This window comes from Paraphaeosphaeria sporulosa (genome assembly GCF_001642045.1).
Source record: "Paraphaeosphaeria sporulosa strain AP3s5-JAC2a unplaced genomic scaffold CC84scaffold_4, whole genome shotgun sequence".
Lineage (NCBI taxonomy): Eukaryota > Fungi > Ascomycota > Dothideomycetes > Pleosporales > Didymosphaeriaceae > Paraphaeosphaeria > Paraphaeosphaeria sporulosa.
The window spans coordinates 1,217,138-1,231,675 of record NW_017253363.1 but is presented as its reverse complement, the minus strand read 5'-3'; the positions used below and the strand labels follow the sequence as shown (position 1 = coordinate 1,231,675).

The 14,538-nt window shown below is 53.4% G+C and overlaps 6 protein-coding genes across 6 annotated transcripts; all 6 read left to right on the top strand.

Moving 5' to 3' along the window:
- Position 1: 1 nt before the first annotated feature.
- On the top strand, positions 2 to 2,492 carry CC84DRAFT_1163271 (actin-like ATPase domain-containing protein). The gene is made up of 5 exons (XM_018178218.1): positions 2 to 448; positions 507 to 575; positions 628 to 1,736; positions 1,790 to 1,978; positions 2,031 to 2,492. Exons 1-5 carry the CDS (start codon positions 292 to 294, stop codon positions 2,361 to 2,363), a joined length of 1,857 nt encoding a protein of 618 aa, XP_018037372.1. The 5' UTR covers positions 2 to 291; the 3' UTR covers positions 2,364 to 2,492.
- Positions 2,493 to 2,707: 215 nt separating this feature from the next.
- CC84DRAFT_1117023 (uncharacterized protein) lies at positions 2,708 to 4,443 on the top strand. The gene is made up of 3 exons (XM_018175479.1): positions 2,708 to 2,745; positions 2,795 to 3,754; positions 3,810 to 4,443. Exons 1-3 carry the CDS (start codon positions 2,743 to 2,745, stop codon positions 4,083 to 4,085), a joined length of 1,239 nt encoding a protein of 412 aa, XP_018037371.1. The 5' UTR covers positions 2,708 to 2,742; the 3' UTR covers positions 4,086 to 4,443.
- A 136-nt stretch (positions 4,444 to 4,579) lies between these two features.
- Positions 4,580 to 7,245, top strand: CC84DRAFT_1143234 (uncharacterized protein). Its single transcript, XM_018176404.1, has 7 exons — positions 4,580 to 5,082; positions 5,151 to 5,173; positions 5,262 to 5,279; positions 5,337 to 5,658; positions 5,715 to 6,478; positions 6,528 to 6,724; positions 6,775 to 7,245. Exons 1-7 carry the CDS (start codon positions 4,887 to 4,889, stop codon positions 6,836 to 6,838), a joined length of 1,584 nt encoding a protein of 527 aa, XP_018037370.1. The 5' UTR covers positions 4,580 to 4,886; the 3' UTR covers positions 6,839 to 7,245.
- A 158-nt stretch (positions 7,246 to 7,403) lies between these two features.
- Positions 7,404 to 11,260, top strand: CC84DRAFT_1241961 (SPO22-domain-containing protein; the record flags this gene model as incomplete). Its single annotated transcript, XM_018184075.1, has 17 exons — positions 7,404 to 7,464; positions 7,516 to 8,030; positions 8,076 to 8,334; positions 8,383 to 8,456; positions 8,502 to 8,589; positions 8,662 to 8,713; positions 8,763 to 8,798; positions 8,843 to 9,065; positions 9,118 to 9,245; positions 9,296 to 9,435; positions 9,491 to 9,671; positions 9,723 to 9,814; positions 9,860 to 10,029; positions 10,077 to 10,214; positions 10,262 to 10,556; positions 10,613 to 10,792; positions 10,831 to 11,260. 17 exons carry the CDS (start codon positions 7,404 to 7,406, stop codon positions 11,139 to 11,141), a joined length of 2,943 nt encoding a protein of 980 aa, XP_018037369.1. The 3' UTR covers positions 11,142 to 11,260.
- Positions 11,261 to 11,290: 30 nt separating this feature from the next.
- CC84DRAFT_1241957 (uncharacterized protein) lies at positions 11,291 to 11,798 on the top strand (the record flags this gene model as incomplete). Its single annotated transcript, XM_018184074.1, has 1 exon — positions 11,291 to 11,798. Exon 1 carries the CDS (start codon positions 11,475 to 11,477, stop codon positions 11,796 to 11,798), a length of 324 nt encoding a protein of 107 aa, XP_018037368.1. The 5' UTR covers positions 11,291 to 11,474.
- Positions 11,799 to 12,516: 718 nt separating this feature from the next.
- CC84DRAFT_1241955 (putative benzoate 4-monooxygenase cytochrome P450) lies at positions 12,517 to 14,150 on the top strand (the record flags this gene model as incomplete). The annotated part of the gene is made up of 1 exon (XM_018184073.1): positions 12,517 to 14,150. One exon carries the CDS (start codon positions 12,517 to 12,519, stop codon positions 14,065 to 14,067), a length of 1,551 nt encoding a protein of 516 aa, XP_018037367.1. The 3' UTR covers positions 14,068 to 14,150.
- Between the last annotated feature and the right edge of the window lie 388 nt (positions 14,151 to 14,538).

The following is a 14,538-nucleotide window of genomic DNA, read 5'->3' as shown; positions in this document are numbered from 1 at the left end:
AGGACAAGCACGTTCATGCGGATCGCTGCCGCCAGGCTTCAATGTTTACGTTAAGCGTGTTATGCGCCTGACTATCGCGATGGCTTCCAGGCACCCATTGTCTTGATCTCCAATGTCCTTGCGACCGCCCACATTCGCTTCCTGCTCCTGCAATTTAACAATTGCTCTCCAAGCTAGCTCTGGAGATCCCGGCCGCTTGTTGCTGACCCCACGCGTTTCCGAGTCCATGTAGCACTCCCCACCGCTCTTTGACCGTACCTCAGTAGGAAGGAGATGGAGAGGAAACCCAGCATGGCCAGCGCATTCAGCGCCAGGTCGGGCAATATCCCAGTCGCGTTCGACCCCAACACAAACCACCGTTCTGCGCCAGGCCTCAGTGGCCTGCCGAGGGCGAATCCAGCGCAGGACAGGCTGATCGTGGGTGTCGACTTCGGGACAACGTATAGTGGTGCGTTGAACATTGTATTTGAGCACTGTATCCGATGACAAAATTGACCATGCAACAGGCGTAGCCGCCGTATACAGCGCAAGTCCAGAAGAAATTGACATCGTCAAAAGCTGGCCTGGCGGCAATGGTACACACCCACACCCCACTGTTGCATTCTATGTGCTCATGTAGTCCCACAGGCATCACCTCTGACAAAGTGCCCACCGAAATCGCATACTTTACGCCCTCCGACCCCTCGAAACCGAACGTAAAATGGGGCTTCCAGTTCAAGCCCGAAGAGACGCGCCTACGTTGCATAAAGCTCTTCCTCGACCGAAACCATAAGCTCCCGCACTTCGTCTCGCCACTCGAAACCGCTGCACAGTTACGCAAATATGAAAAGACGGTTGCGGAGGCTGTGTCCGACTATCTAGCGCAGATATACAAGCACACCATGGAGACGCTGACAAGAAGATATGGAGAGACTTTCATGTCAATGACCAAGGTGCAGTTTGTACTCACAGTACCAGCGGTATGGTCAGACAGTGCAAAAGACGCGACGTTGAAGGCAGCGGAGAAGGCGGGCATGGGGAGTGGGAAAGACCTAAAGTTAATCAGTGAGCCCGAAGCAGCAGCTGTATACACACTGAAGGCCATCCAACCCAACAACTTGAAAATTGGGGACAACTTCATCGTTTGCGACGCAGGTGGCGGCACGGTCGACCTCATCGCTTACAAGATCACGCAGCTTAATCCGCTCCGCGTCGAAGAGTCCGCTGTGGGCACAGGAGGGTTATGTGGCTCCGCTTTCCTCAACTACCGCTTCGAAGACCACGTAAAGAGCCGCATAGGCGCAGAGCGCTACACGATGATGCGCGAGAAGAAGGCAAAAACATGGAACATGGGCCTTAAGTACTTCGAAGAATTCGTAAAGCGCAACTTCAATGAGGACGAGCACGCCGAGGTCAACGTCCCGTTCCCCGGTCTCCCGGACGATGAAGAGGCAGGACTAGACTCCGGCTTCCTCGTCATGAGCACCGAGCAAGTCAAGGAGATCTTCGATCCGGTGATCTCAGAGGTTATTTCGCTGGTGGAGGGGCAGGTGCAGACCATTCGGGCGAAGGGAGGGCTGGTGTGCGGGATTGTGCTTGTCGGGGGGTTTGGCCAGTCGAATTATTTATATGGGAGGATGAAACAGCATTTTAACAGTGCGCCGCCGCCGCCGTATACGGAGAGGCCCACGCATGCGGTTGCGTTGAGTGCGGTGCCGTCTGTGGAGATTTTTCATCCGATACATGCTTGGACGGCGGTGAGTTGCTCGAGTTCTGAACCTATATGAAGGGCGTTTGCTAATAGGCTTAGGTGGTGAGAGGCGCCGTGCTGAGAGGATTAGAGGGCTCCATGGTCGTCAGTCGGCGGAGTCGATGGCATTACGGGACGAGCTATGCGACTGTCTTCGACGAGGCGAAACACCCAATCGAAGACCGATATTGGTCGCCGCTATGGGAGCGATGGATGGTCTCCGACCGGATGCAATGGCACATCGCAAAGGTACATGCCACCACCACCCATGTCAACGCTTCTCCTACTAACCCCTCTGCAGGGCGCCCAAGTCTCCGAATCCTCTCCAATATCCTTCCATTACACGCGCAACTTCCGGCCGGGCCAATCCCTCGTCGTCGAAGACGACCTCATCGCTTGCGACGCGGATACGGCACCAGACTCGTTCCGCAAGGGCCTCATCAGTGTGTGCACGCTGACGACGGATTTGAACACCGTGCCGAAGAGTTTGTTTACGAGATTGACCACGACGAAGGGGGTGGAGTTTGATAATCTGGATTTCACGCTAGATATGCGGATTGAAAGTGCCGGGTTGGTGTTTGAGCTTATGGTGGATGGGGTGAGGTATGGGGGGGTTAGTGCGAAGTTCCACTGAGGGGAGGGGTTTTGGCTGTTGGTGGAACTGGTGGAATCCTGTGCGGGTAGATATCCTGTTGATATGTTGATACACATGGGGCGCCGAGAGGGCGCGATACAACGTTTGGAAATTATGGTATAAGTCGATCATACTCTTACCGCACGATATATCAACCACTCCCTTGCGAACCATTTCTAGAGTTCGTTGATATGTATATTCTTAGACAGTTTCGCCCAATACATCTTCATATCTTTCTTAGGTCCGTATGTTGGGTTGTGGCGCGTACGGATAGGCTTCCGCTTTTGGAGACGACCTACGTCAAGGAACGCGCGCTCGCTCCCAAACATCAATCAACACGCGCCGCCGACGCGCCAGTTCAGCAACCCCGCACCCTGCCATGGTGAGTGTCAACGATGTGACTGAATTGGATGCAACTAATTCAATCGCAGGCGCCCACGCGCTCGGGCACCGGAAAACCCGCGAAACCACGAGGCCGACCTCCGATTGCAAGCAATGCCAAGGTGACGAAACATCGAGATCGGCCGCCGGGCAGTCACAACTCCCTACCTATGACCAAGCGAGGACCCAAACCCAACGCTGCAAAGGTAGCTTCCAATCAGAAGCGCAAGACGGTTACCCAAGAGGTAGCACCCCAGTCAGGCACAAAGAGGAAGACGGCTGCAGGCGAGGAGCAGGAGGGCAAGCGTTCAGCTGGAGGGAAGAAACGGGAACGGCCAGAACAAGTGAGCAATACAGGAGCCGAGGAGGAGGAGGAGGAAGCGGATGAACTTTCATTCACTCAGGCGGAGGCCGTCCCAACGACGGTGCGAGGTCACAAACAGGCACGAAAGGAGCAGGCAAGCTCGTTAAAGAAACGTGCTCGACCCTCGCGGAACCGCAAAGACGAATCGCTCGTCCGTGACGCAGATGAAGCATCTGCGCAACAGAACAAAGCGCAAGACTACGCGCAGCTAGCACCGCGCACAAGGAGGATTGCGCGCGAAGTGATAGAGACCTGGCCGCGTGTCTCACCACAAATATTGGATCAGATTCTCGAGACATTGCGGGACGCAAAGAAGGACATTGTCAATACACAGCGGGACGAGCAGAGAGCCGTTGCTGCAGATGAAACATTGAATTCTATTATACGAATGCTTGCGCGCCAGTTGTCGGGTTCACGGATTCCTCCCCAAGCCAAAGACATCCACTTCAACATCGACAAACTCACTGAGCGATACGCACATCTCTTCCGAGAGTTGGCCACAGCGCGCCATTCACAACAGCTGCTTACCGAGCAGGTGAAGGTAGCTCAGCACTTGCTCAAGAAGGATGAAGAAAGCCTGGAGCAGCTGAGGAAGAACGCACGAGATTGGAAGACGACGTGGAAGCAACAGGAAAAGCATGGTCGGGTAAGATATTGACTCCGTTTTCAACGAGGCTAAGTATGCGACTAACGTACTGTAGATGCATCCGCTGTTGAAGGACTTGGAAAATGAGATCATAGATGATGGGCCTGACGATATTGGTTGGAAGCAGTGCAAGGCAATGGATGTTTCGATGCTCAATACCCCTGATTCCGACCTCGCACCGCAGCTGGAGCAACTCCAGAGGAGCCTAGAGTCAATGCAGGGTAATCACGAGCAAGTGGCCGGCATCGACGTTGGCATGAGGAATGCGCAGGTGGCGCTGGACGATGTGCTTTTCAAACACGCCAGCGCAGAGCAGTATGCAGCGCTATGAAGTATTGACATGCAGGATCGGTTCAGCGTTCAGGGGAGTGTTTTCCTGTCCTAGAGGGTCTGCATGGCTTGGCTACGGGATTTGATGCATGGAGTAACGTGGGACGCGGTACTGGGACTGTCTTCTACGTTGTTGTCAAGCTTCTGGGGACACGAAGGCGCTTTTTCGATATTCTAGGCCAGGGCCCAGCAGTGGAATCCCAGATACGGGGATACGCACGACGATGACAGCATGACTGGGAGTTCCGGCGGACAGAGCGATGCGCAGATGGGGGACAGAGTCGTGGGCGAGTGTCATGGCAGTCTGCCGAATATAGAATTCAGCGATCCAGCAACATGGTTCTCGGAGCCATGCATGCGCTAGACCCGCTTTGGACACTTTCTCGGTCAGCTCGAAGGCGGACCCCCGCGTCCACGGCCAAGGCTGCCAAAAGATGAGTTCCTGCACACTGTGCGATGCCCAGCATGCCGTTCCCTCTAGCTAGCATCAAAGGAGGCAAGATCTTTCCACGTAGAATGGCGCGATGCTCCTACCGGTGCGGACCGGTGGAGACCTCGGCTAGCGCCCGACCTTGTGAGGCGCAACAAACTCCAGCCTCAGCACTCGCGTGCCGATGAAACATCGCTCCACCATCCAGCATTCGTCGCCACAGAGCTCCCTGTGCCACCGTCCAACGTGCTGAGGCGACCGCCCTGCTTGATTTGCTTTTTCCTGTGCGCCCGCCCGAGCGCGACCTCTGTAGAACCCGTGCGCAGCCCGGGGCATCTCCCAGCGCTGAAAACACGTGCAGCGCCAACGTTGATGACCGACGAGACACAGAAGTCCAATGGCTCCGCTGCGGCCAGCGCGACAGCATCTAAAAGCACGGACCATGGCAAGAATACCGACAGATCAACGGTAGCCAAGAGCGCATCCCCATCCAAAGACAGGGGCACATCTGCACCCGGCTCCGACATCCCGACGAAAACTCCAAAGAAGCGTAGAAAGGTCAATCATGGTAAGGCCGTCATGCTGTGCGCCCACGATAGTGTCAATGACTTCGCTGACCCTCGATGCTCACTCTAGCGTGCATATACTGCAGACGTTCGGTGAGCCGCAGGCCCTTCTGATTTCCGATACATTTTGTTTTGCAGCATCCAAGACATTTGACACAGTCTGCTAACCCCTAGTCATCAGCATATGACCTGTGACCTTGTAAGTGCAACCGCTGTGTTGGTTCCTGCATCTGTCCTGACCACCTCGACTGAACAGGAACGACCATGCACGCGGTGTATCAAGAGAAATATTGGACACCTCTGTCACGATGAGCCACGCGAAGGGGTCAAGAAGTCCAAAACAGACCCGGAGAGCTCGAATGGCGACAATTCCAGCTCCAAGCACGAGGCAACGCCAGCCGATGGCGCTGTGAATCCCATGGCCCAACAGACCACTGCTCCAGATGCAGGCCTGACCCTTGCGCCGCCTCCTCCTCCTGTGCCTCCTCCAGACAGAGGTGCCAACGCAGCAGCGCTCGCCCAGCCTGTGCCCGTGTCTGCGCCACAGCTGCCAGCGCTGACCTCTCAGAGCCCGTCTCGTAAGTTACACATTTGTTCAGCGCTCAGCAGACTCAATACTGAACGGACCGTCAAGTGCTTAACTACAATGACTGGAACGCACCGTCCAACAATAGCTTTCAAGACATGCATCAGTTCCATCCTTCATATAATTTTGGCGCATCCGAGATCAGTAACGAGTTCAATCTACTCAACGACTTCCTCAATAGTAACCTCATGGAGGACGGCAACATGTATGGAAGTGGTGATTTCCACCAATTATTCTCCGATGCTTCTTTGATGAACCCTATGGGAACCCTTACCAACAACACGCCTTTCAATCCAAGTGCGTCCAGTAGTTCACAACTGCTACCGCCACCGGCTCAGACGGCTTCCGGTAACTCAATGCAAAAACCAACGAGCGCCTTTCCGCTGGAGAAAGCGCGAGAAAAGTATTACATGACAGCAGCCGACCCTGCGGGTACGGACAGTCCTGAGGAACGTATGAACAAGCTACTCAAAGCCAAGATGGATGCCGGTCTGCTAAAGCCGTTCAACTATGTTAAGGGCTACGCACGGCTCAACCAGTACATGGAGCAGAACCTTCAATCGATATCACGTGTGCGCATACTGCGACAACTCGACAGATTCAGGCCAAAGTTCCGCGAGCGCGTACAGTCTTCTACCGACGTGGATCTTGTGCGTATCGAAATCTGGTTCGATAGAAGCTTGATGGAATACGACCGCGTTTTCGCCAGTATGGCTATCCCGGCGTGTTGCTGGCGGAGGACGGGAGAGATTTATCGCGGGAACAAGGAAATGGCGAACCTGATACACGTTCCCATGTCCAGGTTGAGAGACGTGAGTAGCAAACCTGCCTCCAGTCGAATTATGCTAAGACAAATGATAGGGCAATATCGCTCTGCATGAGATCCTCGCCGAGCCCTCGCTAGTGTCATACTGGGAGAAGTTTGGCGCGATTGCGTTTGACAACAACCAGAAGGCGATATTGACGAGCTGCTCGCTCAAAAATCCGGACCCGAATTCGAAAGACCCTGAAATTCGGTGCTGCTTCTCTTTCACGGTGAAGCGCGATACGCTCAACATGTGAGTTGTACTACCTGGATGTTCACCAGCCACAACTGACACTTGTGTAGCCCATCTCTGATTGTAGGCAACTTCCTGCCTATGCTGGAACCTAATCCGCCGCCGACTACATGATGTCCCCAGCAATTGTACGATTGAACGAGTCCTCGGATACGGACGGTAGCTTGCATTCAGATCGAGCTGCACGGCACAAGACGGGTAATCGTAATTCTGTCACTTCCTTGTAATAAGTCGTTCTTCATACTCCATGATTGCATAGTCGGCGCGCGGGCGTCAGAATCATCATGTCCTGCTTTGGGATACTGCACTCAGTGTTCTTCGGACTGGTCTGGATTTTAGGTCTTCTTCAGGCTGTTTCTGTTGTTAGTTTTCTCGCCAAAATTTACATGCAGGGCACCAGATCATGGGACAGATGAGACCAAGGGTTCGTAATGCATTGCAAGGGGTAACACGGAAATTGGGATAATTTCTATGTATTCTATTGCTTGATCATCTCTGCTTTTATGATACCTGCTTCCACGATCTACTTGAAGCTTTTCTACATTTGGCTGTTCGTGACTGCCTCGATTGAGTGAGACCGATAGGGAAGTCGCGACAGCCGCCACTTCGACACCCGGGTCCCTTACGTCCGACTCCATGTTCCTCCCAAGCACCCTCACGACTCTTATGGCTCATAAAAATGGCACCTTCTCACCCAACAGCACGCTCAGAACGCGAGACGAAGGTCAAGTCGGTCTGCGGTTCGCAATCTCCTCTACACCTTCCTCTGGAGACATTCTAACATCAGGCAGCTTTCGCATGCACCCTCGCAGACCGCCTCGACAATTCGCACGACGCGAAGCTCACGGAAGACCTTCAAGCTCAGGTTTGCAACCTACCGCTCCCAGCAATCTCCGCCCTGATCGCGAAACAAGACGAACTCGAGAATTTCGGGACTGAGCTCTGGAACGTTTCGACTCGCTTGCGACGGGACCTACTGCACACCAATGGCAAGATTACTGAGGAATCCGCCAGGAGAAACCGTGAAGCCGGGCTCTTGCGTGTCTTCTCTTTCTTACTCCTGGACTCGGCGGGCAGCCAGGCGGTCAAGGGCCGGGAACGCAAAAACTGCATTCGGCTGATGAAGGTTGCGCTGAAGGCTGCGAAATGGTGCGTTGAGAACAAAGAGGTGGACAATGCGACGAAGGTGCTTGAGCGCGCAGCTGAGTATCAGGAGATACTGGGCGATGAGGCCGGGGGTGAGAGGGGCGAGGCTGAGTTGGGAGAGAGACTACGCGTTGAGTACTACGCTCTGCGAACGGCGCTGGTAGTTCATGTCTTATCTTTGTGGGCCAACCACTGATTCGTGTAGGCGTGGAGATCGGACCGTCTGGATACTGCGGAGCACATGTTCATGAAGTGCCAACAGCTGTCGCGCTTTCTCACATCGTCGCTAGCAGAGAGCGTTGCCGACCTGCTCTACGAGATTGGCAAGGACATGCTCAGCAAAAAGGAGTACGAAGCTGCGATACGATGGCTTGAGAGAGCTTACGACATTCTCGGGGACCAGAGCCCCGAGATGCTCAGCGCCGAAGCTGGGGAACTAAAGCTGAGCATCATGCAGAGTATTGGTATGTGGACGTATACGGCCTCGAACGCTGCATCTCACTGCAAGATAGTGCAAGCGTACATGAAGCTCAAGACTCCGGATGCTCGCACCAAAGCATGGCATATGCTCCAGCTACTTGAAGCAGTGGGTACTGATCGACCGTTTCAGGAACGATGCTAAATCTGTTAGGATCACAAGGGCAAGATGTCTATATCATTACTACGCCTCGAATTGTTGTACTCGGAGGACAAGGTGGATCCTGAACAGGTCTACTTGGGTAAGTGCTAAGATGTAGAGCAAGCAGGCTCTATTGTTTACATACATCTGGAGCATTCGCTAATATCCCAAGTCTTACACCGAATGATCCACTTCGTGGTGCTCAACGACAGAAATTTCAAGACGTACGTCGAGCGTCTGGCAGCGTAGTCATCGCTAATAACGAGATCTTAGTATCATGCATTACGTCCACAAGCTGAAGGACCAGAGGTGAGGGCAGTGCACGGTCGATGCCTCTTTTGCTAATCATACAGTGCCGCTACCGCTTGCAAAGCCCTTGACGAAGTGATCAGCACCCGCTTGTTCCGAGAGGAGAAAGAAGCTTGGATCGATAAGGCCGTCATCACTAGAGTATGGATCACTTGTACCTCGTTCGTTGTAGAAGGAACGTTGAACCAACTTCGGGAATTCTTCGACGATGTTCTCCGAAATGCGAAAGCCCCCCTTTCTGCTCACGCAACTCACGCGGCACAGACTGTACGTATCTGGGGTCCTCCCTTCCTTGCGTATGCTGATTGAATCCATATAGCTGCTCTGGAAACAGGTGGAAGCTACCTCGAGCCGTGGCCAGCATAAAGAAGCCGAAGCATGGTGTGGGATTTGCCTTCATGCGTTGTTCAACCTGGCTGGTGAGATCAACAAAACTAAGATTGCGAGGTGCTTCTTCTGAAGTGAATGTATGCAGTTTTTGTACTGAAATCCAACAGGAAGATAATCATGTGCGCTCTGGCCCGACATGACTATGCAGCTGCACGGGGGATCTTCTCCAAGATGTCCGGTCCTGGTCAGGAAGATCGCATGACCCGGTACCTAATGTACAAAGTTGCGTTGCACGGCAACGATCCAGGTCTCGGTACGAATACTGGCCCACACATGCCACGAAAGCTAACCGATCCCTGCAGCTGCCGAATGCCTTGATTCAGTATGCCGACAGTCATCGAAGGACACTTCCCTGCTTTATGCATGTGTGATCGAGGCCCAGCAATCAGGAAATAAGCGAGAGGGTATAGCAGCGCTAGAGAAGCTGCTCGAGAAGTACAGTGACCATGCACCTGCTGGTGTAAATCTGCCGGCGCTGTTGCGGTAAGCATTTTCTGATAACGCTAGGCTAGGATAGATCGCTGATGAACACAGGATGACCGTTCGCCTTCTCACGTCGGAGCTAGTTAAGGACGCCGTTTTGCAGAAAGATGTATTCGAGCAGATTTGTAGAACCTTTGATGAAGGTGCGATTTTAATCTCGTCGACTGAGCATGGCTGATCATGAATAGCATCGATACATGCGAAGGTTTCGCGACGACGACCCAGAAATTCTGGCAGAGAGGAATTCAACAATTGGGAGATTGAATGGCTTTCGAAGAATTCATACAACCTAGCTGTCAAATACTGCGCCGAAGTCCCTCCAAATAGTCTTGTGCGACTGTTAAGTGCATGCATCGAGGTACGTGTTCATGCTCCTTCTCCGCGGCTTAGACTGAATCGTAGAAGCTTATCAAGATCCTCAAAGATCACCACCATGCCCAAGACACAGCTGACGACATATGTCTCCGATTGATGTTCTGCCATTACTTGTTAGTCTGCACCTTCACCACACTGGCTCGAGCGGAAGACAGTATGCAAGACTGTGTACGTCATCTCCACTGCACCAGGTACTCAGTTGCTGAAGACAATAGATCCAACACTACGTTCAAGTCGCCAAGCACGGACGGGAGTTCCGCGTTCTTGGTGCTAACCTTATCGACAAGTTAAGCTTGTCGTCAAAAGCCGACATGGTCGCAAAGCATCTACAAGTTGTCAAGCTGGAGCTTGAAGCCTCCCTAAAACGTGAACAATGGGACGATTTAGAGAGCCTTTTCAGCGAGTGTTGGAAATATGGGGGTCCAACGCACTACGACACACTTGCCGATCTTGTGCTCATCATATACTCTTCCATGGCGAAGGACAAGGTGGACAGCAAGTACCAGACCAGTAAGTGCGCTTCGACGTACTTTTGGTGAAGTAATTGGAGCTGATGGTCAGTTCAGAGGTTCTTTCAGCGCTTCAGAAGATCATTAATGCAAGTGGGAAAGGCGCAAGCTTTGACATCGTCAAGATGTCCCGGTGGATCCGTTGTCTCTTCCAACTTGCGCTTACTTACGATGAGACTGTCAGCTTGAAGTGTCTTGATCATGCAATACGCATCGCATCTATGCGCAAAGGAGTAAGTTCCATGTTCATACCATCCACCGAATATCCTATTGAGCACTAATACAGACATCTCCCAACCTACCCAAGACCCCACCTCCGACATCGCCCGCATCAATGGATCTTGATAGACCGATGACTGATGAGCATGTCAAGGAACCCTACCACTATCCCGCTACCGAGCTGGAGTGGCTTGCCACGACGGCCTTTAATCATGCAGTCGATTACTACGTTCAGGAAAAGGACGACAAGTGCAAGCTGTGGGCGGAGAAGGCGCTTATGCTGACTGAGTGGGCGGAGAAAGGGAGTGGGTTGAGGGGCGCGCTGATTGAGAAGTATTCAGGGCTTACCTGGGAGGAAGGGGGTTGAAGGATGCGGGCAAAGGAATGTCTTTCTGCTGATAAAACCGAGAGAAGAGGGTCGGTGGCGATGTGTTAGTTGATAAAAAGTCAACGACGCTTGTGCTAATGTATTGATAACGTTCAACTACATCGTACACAAAGTCCTCCCTCTGCACTCTGGTGTTTTCATCATCACAAAAACTCATCCCAAAGAATACCACTATCATCGTCTATTTTAAGAAGGAACCTTCTCAAACAGCATGTTCGTTCGGCTGAGTGCCGGGTATACCTCGATGTCAACGCTGTTCACTACCACAAAAAGCACTGGCACGATCTCTGAGCTCTCAAGCGCGAGAAATACATGGGTACTACCACCGAGGCCACTCCAAATGGGCACCCGGACAAGACAGTCGTTGCGTCGGACAGGTCGAAATATGTCCAGGGAAACGTTGACGATGCAGTCTGGAGGGCTCGCGCTTGCCTCGAAAGGATTCATACACAGTCTGCGTACATCAGTGTTCTTGCGACGGTCTTGAGAGAGTACCGCATTGTGCCCGGCGGCGGTCCGGATGCGAAACTAGTGAAGCAGGAAACTGACAATCCGGCAGCGGGCACGGCCACTCTAGCTCCGGTCCTATCTGTCGAGCTGGCGCTGAAGAAGCAGACTGACGTCGGCACTGGCTAGACAGCTCATTGGGGCTTTTTCTCATTGCTTTATCGAAATACCTACAAGTTTACCTGCTTGAATAGTTGAGTACCATCCTAAAGACCTACGTGGGGTGCAAGCAGTTTGAGACCTACATCTGTCTTTACCAATAACTCCGGGCTTAATTTGGCAATGCTGTTCTCGCCGCTTTTGAAGTAAAGAGCCATCTTTTACATGTTAGCATTGAGAGGTCATAGCGTGTCGAAGATCTAGCAGCTATGCAAGTCACCTTATTGGGGGGCTGCATGCAATGTGAAGGTTTACCATCTACGGATATTAGAGGAAGAAGGTCGAGGGAGTGATGTTGCACGCCATGAGCACGCAGTCTGCACTTCTGCGATGTCCCACGTGCCGCCCTCGCCATACTGCCACCTGCATGAGTAGCTTACTCACCAATACCCATTCTTTCCATCATGGCCAATAACACATTGCTCAATAACACACGACAGAGCCAAGCGCGATCTCTACCGCGGCCTCCCCTTTCGAGGCATCGTTCGTGCGAGACCCAGTGCGGGGCCAGCGTGAGCATGCCCAGCAAAGCAGCAAGGCTGGCGGTGCTGCTGGCGTAAGCTGCATTGCATACTTTACACAAGCGAGGCGAACCCGGTAGATGGTCACAGGCACGAAGTCGCATATGACATGCGTTTCGCAAACTCGCGCTTCTCAAGTATCTCGAAAGAACATGTGGGAAGCCACAATGACGCTTCACGTGCCCTGCGAGATCAGCATCCCAGCCTGCGCAGCCCTACTCCTGCACGCCGTGGTCCTCAGACGCTTTGAGGTAGATCACTTTACGCTTCGACTCTGCGTTACATCGCTCGCGGTTCATATCGCATTCGCCTTCGCCTTCGGCCTCACAACAGCGACAACCACAGCAGCGTCGTTCTTCGGCACGCTCACAGCAGTTATACTCATTTACCGCGCGTTCTTGCACCCTCTCCGGCAGTTCCCAGGACCTTTTGCAGCCAGGCTGTCGAAGTGGTGGACCGTCGGGCAAATCCTGCGGAGCGACTTCCGATATCATAAGAGCGTTGTGCCGCGGCTTGGGAGGAAATACGGCGACTACGTCCGCACCGGGCCAAGGGAGCTCCTCGTTTTTGATGTGGCTGCGGTGAATGCTGTCCTGGGATTCGGCTCGAGGGCGGGCAAGGGGCCCTTTTATGACTCGTTTGAGCGGAGTTTACACCTGACAAGAGATAGAACGTGGCATAGGCAGCGGAGGAAGGTGTGGGATACCGGGCTGAAGCAGCTGCTTGCTGATTTTGAGCCGCGGCTTAGAACTTTTGCTGAGGAGCTTGTGGAGAAGATACGGCGCGTGGGGGCTGAGCCCGTCCCGCTGAACGAATACTGCATGTACTTCGCGTACGACGTGATGGCGACGCTGGCGTTTGGGACGCCTATGGGGTTCAACGCCGGCGTTGCCAGTGAAGAAGGCAAGCGCGTGCTCGCGGCGCTGGCGCCCGTGCCGTGGTTCCTGAATACCGTTGCGGGCGCAACGCAAGAACTTGGCCCGCTCGCGCAGTGGACGGCGTGGAATCGGGCACGCCTCGTCGAGCGGCAAGTCATGCAGAACCCGAAGCCTGATCTCATGCAGTACCTCCTTGACGTGACACCGAGGGGCCCGGCAGGCGATCTAGATCTTCTGGGGGAGTGTCGTCTGATTATCGGCGCGGGGAGCGAGACGAGCGCCAGCACTCTAGTGTTCATCCTTGTGCTGCTCGGTGTGCATGTGGAGTACCAGACCGCGCTGAGAGAGGAACTCGATGCGACGGAAGCGTTCTCAGCCCGGAACGCTCACCCGCTGCTCGACGCCGTCATCACCGAGACGCTGCGGCTCTGGCCGGCGCTACTTTGGGCGACACAGCGCGTCGCGCCGCCCGAGGGCTTGCGCATGAACAACATCTTCATACCCAGCGGCACCATCGTTGCGATCCCCGGGTGGTCCCTTGCACGGGATGAGCGCAACTTTGTGCGGCCTGAGGAGTGGATTCCTGAGCGGTGGACGAGCCGGCCGGAGCTTTGCGTCAATAGAGCAGCGTCGATGCCGTTTTCGACGGGGCCGTATTCTTGCGCAGGGAGGCAGCTGGCTATGCTGCAGATTCGTAGCGTAGTTGCGCGGATTGTGAGGGAGTTCGAGGTTGTGCTACCGGAGGGGTTTGACGAGAGGGCATTTTTTGATGGCGTACAGGATCGCATCACGGCTGCTGTGCCGAAGGTGCAGATCAAGTTCGTTCCATTGGACGTTTAGTGACTTTGTATGTGTGGCGGGATACTATCATTCAAAATTTCCCTTCCCCTAGCCTGTGGTGAGCCAAGGCAACAAGGCGTTTCTTTTCCCAGTGTTCTGAATCCAGCGAATATGAACATCATGCTAGAATGAGACCGTGGGCGGCGCTTCACAGGTGAACAATAACAGGGGTATTACAATGTCGAGTCGAAGGTAGCTAGACCGTTACAAAAGGTCTGGAGGCATGACGTTTCGACGAGGAAAGCTATTGGAGATTTATTCCAGTCGGGACCCAATTGGAGTGCATGTACAAAGTTGTACGTGCATAAGGTATTCTCTCTCCTTATAACTCGTAATGAAGTATTCCGTTATCGAGGGTAGCTATTGAGATGTGTAGTTAGAGTGTCGCGCTCGCTTTGTGTTGAGGTACTTGCTTCTGTTGTGCATGTAAAGTTGAAAAAGTCCTGAGAAACACGCTCTGACACTATAATT

What these genes read in the sequence shown, in the direction of transcription:
- CC84DRAFT_1117023 (XM_018175479.1), top strand. An exon ending in AACAGGAAAAGCATGGTCGG is followed by an intron (nt 3,755 to 3,809) that starts GTAAGATATTGA and finishes AACGTACTGTAG; the next exon opens with ATGCATCCGCTGTTGAAGGA.
- CC84DRAFT_1143234 (XM_018176404.1), top strand. Translation starts at nt 4,887, where the DNA reads ATGACCGACGAGACACAGAAGTCCAATGGCTCCGCTGCGGCCAGCGCG. An exon ending in GCGTAGAAAGGTCAATCATG is followed by an intron (nt 5,083 to 5,150) that starts GTAAGGCCGTCA and finishes TGCTCACTCTAG; the next exon opens with CGTGCATATACTGCAGACGT. An exon ending in CCATGTCCAGGTTGAGAGAC is followed by an intron (nt 6,479 to 6,527) that starts GTGAGTAGCAAA and finishes GACAAATGATAG; the next exon opens with GGCAATATCGCTCTGCATGA.
- CC84DRAFT_1163271 (XM_018178218.1), top strand. Translation starts at nt 292, where the DNA reads ATGGCCAGCGCATTCAGCGCCAGGTCGGGCAATATCCCAGTCGCGTTC. An exon ending in CTTCGGGACAACGTATAGTG is followed by an intron (nt 449 to 506) that starts GTGCGTTGAACA and finishes ACCATGCAACAG; the next exon opens with GCGTAGCCGCCGTATACAGC. An exon ending in CGATACATGCTTGGACGGCG is followed by an intron (nt 1,737 to 1,789) that starts GTGAGTTGCTCG and finishes TAATAGGCTTAG; the next exon opens with GTGGTGAGAGGCGCCGTGCT.